Source organism: Aplysia californica, unplaced genomic scaffold (assembly GCF_000002075.1).
Source record: "Aplysia californica isolate F4 #8 unplaced genomic scaffold, AplCal3.0 scaffold00382, whole genome shotgun sequence".
Classification (NCBI taxonomy): domain Eukaryota; kingdom Metazoa; phylum Mollusca; class Gastropoda; order Aplysiida; family Aplysiidae; genus Aplysia; species Aplysia californica.
In genome coordinates, this window is record NW_004797652.1 from 41,049 (window position 1) to 46,523 (window position 5,475).

General features: G+C 40.1%; 1 protein-coding gene across 1 annotated transcript in view; it reads right to left on the minus strand.

The window, feature by feature from the left end:
- Positions 1-2,229: 2,229 nt before the first annotated feature.
- The window catches only part of LOC101853104 (mitochondrial fission regulator 2), a gene marked incomplete in the record, with an annotated part of 20,914 nt that continues 17,668 nt past the window's right edge, over positions 2,230-5,475 (minus strand). The window contains 1 exon segment of the mRNA XM_013085527.2: positions 2,230-3,867. Within this exon segment, the coding sequence (XP_012940981.1) occupies positions 3,760-3,867 (108 nt within the window).

Consider the following 5,475-nt stretch of genomic DNA (forward strand, 5'->3'; position numbering starts at 1 on the left):
GAGAGAGAGAGAGAGCGAGCAATTTTTGGTCTCTGAATACAGAATTGAAAGTGACTGTGTTGTGTACAAGAGACCATCATGCCTGCATCACCCAGAATGTCTGGGGATATTTTGTAAATTTGGGCAAGAATTGATTTTCTAGAATAAAGGAATTTGGTCAGGGTTGAGTTTGTTCCAGCTTTGCCAATCTGTGTTCTGTGAGACCTTCTCTGGGCTTGTTGCATGTGTGTGTGTATGTGTATGTGTGTTTATGTGAGCCCATGACCTTCGTCCACCGGTAGATTTTTGTATCTGATATATATTCCAGTTCAGCCCAAGTGAGCACAGGTGGCTGGAGAGTGCAACAGTTAGGTCCTTACTTTTCTTTCCCTCTGTTGTTTCTGTCTGTTCTTCATGCTGTTTCCCTGCATTCAGTGACCATTATAATTAATGTACCCACTACTCAAAACAAGCACGGCTCACAGTTTAAACAATACATGGTGTGTACCATAGTTTGTTTATTTGTTTTTTAAAGTTTCGTTTAGTTTTAGTAAGAGTTTTACTTTAGTTTAGTTTTAATAGAGAGGTTTTACGGCGCTCGCAACTGCATAAGGTCATATGAGTATGAGCGCCAGAAGATTAGAGGTGTTACAAGAGAGTAACAAACATAAAAAAGAACAAGGGGAGATAAGGACGATAGATGTTTGATAGGAAAGAAGGAGCAAACCGCACCAGAGAACCCGCCAACCACCCACATTAGAGATGTTATTAGAGAGAACAGTTACCAACACAAAATAGAAGGAGGGGAGATAAAGAAGATAGATTTTTGTTAGGAAAGATGGAGCAAACAATACTAGAACACCCGCCAACCAACCACGTTTTAGTAAAGAGATGTACATTAACGCAATCGTGCTCATTAAGTGCTTGGAAGAAATTAAACTGATAGAAAAAAAAACAGGAAAGAAAAGGAGTAAGACCTACCAGTGGTGCCCTCCCACCACCTGCTTTTTTTTCTTTTGTAAATGTTTTATGGTGTTCACAAAGTCTGCGTGAGTGAGGTCATATCAGCACGCGGGACACATTAAGCATTTTATGTTTGGTAGGAATTAATTTTGAATTTTGCCCGGGTAGCAGCTGAAACCTGCTCTTTTCGATTTTAGAACCAAGGGATCTTTAACATGCACCACCCGCTTGGTCACTTGGTGTGTGCCAAACCTGTCCACATCCACATGAAGTGAACCATGTACTTGTTTGGTGTCTAAAGCAAACAGGGAAGTTCATCTGTTTGAACAACACATTGGGCAAAAAAGCTTAATCAGTATTATATTGATAATGTTAGGCCAAGTTCCTGAAACTAATTTTTCATGGGCAAAAAAACTGCATAAATAAAGTTTGAAAATTGTTAGGTAACAGGGTGTGTTTGACAGATACATGATGAAGTGTTTACTTAAGTTTTAAACAAAAGAGGGGAGGAGAGAAAGGGAGATAGATGTTTGATGGGAAAGAAGCAGCAAACTACACGAGAGCACCCGCAAACCACCCACCACGGTCGAGAATAGTAAACCAACACAGAAGTTTGTTTTAGTAGAGGTTTTAGGGTGCTCACAACTGCATAAAAGGTCATATGAGCACCAGAAGACTAGAGGTGTTACAAGAGAGTAACAAACACAAAAAGGAGGGGAGATAAGGACGATAGATGTTTGATAGGAAAGAAGGAGCAAACCACACCAGAGCACCCGCCAACCACCCACTCAACACAGAAGAGAGTAGTAAAACACAACAGCATCAGACTAGTGAACATAATACACAACACAGCAGACCAGTGAAATGCAACACACAACACAGAAGACTAGTGAAATATAATACTATTAGTACACAAAACAGGAGACTAGTTAAACGTAACACAGCAGAATAGTGAAACACAATACACAACACTGTACTGCAGACTTGCGAAATATAACACAGCAGACTAGTGATACACAACACACAACACAGCAGACTAGTGATACACAACACACAACACAGCAGACTAGTGATACACAACACACAACACTGCAGACTTGCGAAATATAACACAGCAACACACAGCAGACTAGTGATACACAACACAGCAGACTAGTGAAATGTAACACAACACAGTAGACTAACTACTAGTCAAACATAACACACAACACAGTAGACTGCTAGTAAAGCATAACATACAACACAGTAGACTACTACTAGTCAAGCATACCACACAATACAGCAGAGTACAATTAAATACAGTTTATTTCAGAATATCGGCTTATATGGACACATTTTTATATAATATAATGTACATTGAATATATATATTACAAGAGACAAAGTCAAGTTAAAGGATCAAGCAGGTGAAGCCACATGAGTGCATAATATACAGTGGAATCCGCTTAAAGTAATGTTTAATCCGAGAACCCTGTTAGCGCTGAAAGAAAAGAGAACCCCCAGTTTTTTTTTCTTTGCTTTTGTAAGCAAACTATTGAATAGCCGAAATCTCTTATTTCGAAACCGAAAATAATTTTGAAGGCTATGTCATCTAAATCTTCACAAGCAACACGCAAGAAATGCAAATCATCAAGTTTTACGCGGTTCTAGAAAGTGAAATAGAAGATAATGATGCTCAAATAGCTGTGTTACAAAAAGAGGTGGATGACTAAAAACTTACAAAAAGTGATATATCACAATTTGAACAATCTCGCTAAAAAAAACATGGCTAATCGGAAGAAAATATGGCAGTTTCACAGATTTTAGTTTTAGCAGACTCCACTGTATATATACTTGAGTGTTTGGTCTGACCCCAGTGGTAGCCCCCACTGAGCCAGCGGGTCCAGACCATATGAGGGAACACTTTATTGTACGAGAAATTAACTCACTCATATCAGAGAAAGTCACCCTCAAAGCCTCAGTGAACACAGGCAAGTGACATCACTAGCACTCTCTTTACATCCTCTTTTCCCCCCTAAGTCAGCGGTTGGAATATTTTTAACAGGCACAAGTGGCGAGGAGATGACACTGGTTGACAAGAATCAGGCCCACAATGTATTCAATACACTCAGCTAGACACTTTCAAGCAAAAAAAACAAAAAAAACAAAAAATGCACCTCCAGCTTAAAAAATTTCCAGCAAAGATGCACAATCAAGGCAGACACTGAGACAGGGCCCTGGAACCACATATCAACAAACAGGCATGGGAGACATGGGGATCACACTAGTGAACCAGTATCTGAGACAGACCACTCCAAACACCCCGCAAGACAATCCTCTGGACAAAAGACACACACAGCCAAACACACCTCAAGGCAAAAGAAACACACATACAGCCAGACACACATCTAGGCAAAAGACACGCACACAGTTACACAAGACACAGAAAGAACATGGCAAATAGGCACTGGTGGTGAGGATATGACACCGGTGAATAAGAATCAGGCACATACTTTATACTCCAGGTACTTAGCCAAATACACTTCAACTGTCAGGCAACAGACACAGCAAGACACACAGCGAAACAAACACATCTACAGGCAGAGAATTAAAAGAAGAAAAAAAAGGATGCACATAAAAAACAGGGACTGGTGATGCAGAATTCATACTAGTGAACCTGAATCTGAGACCGACCACTCCAGGTACTCGGCAAGACACACCTCTAGAAGGCAAATGAAATTATGCATACAGCCAAACGCATTTCAAGCCAGACCAGACATACACAAATAAAGGCAGACACTCGTGTAGCATTCAGACACACAGCTGTACCAGGACGCGGTCAAATGTTGAGCGTCTTGAGCGGGGAGGCCACCGGGGTCCAACTGTCATTGTCCTCCTGTAGCATGCTCAGACGTCGCTGAGCCTTCTGAAACACTGCTCCACCACACTGAAATACACACAAACACAGACAGGCTCAATGATATGGAAAAGGCACAACAACACAGAAACAGACTACAAACAAGAGATAATATACATTGCTATACCATACTGAAATACACAAACAACATACAAAAAGACTATAGACCACATTGGCACTGAAAAACACATAGACAGACAAATGAGAAAGTTTACAAACAACTTTGCCAACTGAAAAATGTAAAAAAAAATAGATACACATCATAGACTGAGAACAGACAGCATTTTTTAGTTTTGATATAGTTTTACAACACTTGCAACACAATTAGGTTATATAAGTTAAGTGCTAATGATTAGAGGTGTTACAGGAAAGAAACATACAAAGAAAAGAAGGAGGAAAGATATGTAAGGAGGGTAGAAGTTTGATAGGAAAGTAAAAGCAAACCACACCAGAGCATCTACCAACCACATATGAAATAGACCTGCATGTGAGCCTCAACCAGATTGTCTGAAAATTTTGCGCCCCCCCCCCCTCTCCATATCTTATAAGAGCTTTTAAATTTGTGGGTGTCATAAAAGGAAGGAATTCCGAGTAACGAGCGACCACCCCAACAAATATAATAAAAGAGACCTAACCCTAACCCAAACCCTACCCTAAATAAGAACCTGCTACGGCCCTCATGTCAAAAGGCCAGCACAAGTCCAAAAATAAAAAGCACACTCCAAAACAAACAAGGAGCATATTTATGGCCTTTATTGCCTTATTATTAATAATAATATGGTTTGATACAAAAATACAATAGAATTGGAATACGAATCCTCCATATAGTTGTAGATCTAGTAATCTAAATAAATCTAGATCTAGAATCTAAATCTAGAACTAGATCTAGTAGAACAAGTGAATAGGAATAGGCCTTGAACGAGAAATCCGTATCTGATTCCGAAAAGAGGGACTCAGCTGAGTCTAGAGATCTAGAATTCTAGATTCTAAGTAAATAATTCACGCACCTGATGAAATGCGTTTTACCAACATTAATATTACAATATTACAGCACAACCTATAATAGAATTGGAATATAGAATCCTCCTTTGAGGTCTATAATGATCTATAAATCTAGATTCTAGATCTAGAGTGGAACAAGTGAGTCGAACTTGAATGAATCCACATGATCTGAACAATAAGTAAACAAACGAAATTCAAAATGGCCGCTCGAGCATAAAACTGAAAGGAGATAATTTAGGTCGTCGTACTTTTTCGTATTTGTATTTCTACTCAGGTTCCGACAATTATGTCGGAAACGCCAACGTCGGCGCGTAAACAAAAGTGCCGACAAAGCCGACGAGAGAAAAAGGGGGCGCTGGCAGTCAGCCAGGCCTCGCACTTCGCACATCGACTAATAAAGGTGGGCCTAGCGATAGCATCGGCCGGCTCGCGGGTCGGGTCGCGATTGTCGGATTTCAGACGATTGTTGGCAAACATGCAGGTCTAATGAAATTTGAGAGACACACAGACATAGTGAAACAGTTCAGGTTGTGAGTGATTGTGACTTTTGTGCATACACATTTTTGCAGGTGCAAGCTTACAAGTGAGTTGGGAATCATGTCATTGGAAAGAATGTATGTGCCTGTGGAGGGGGGG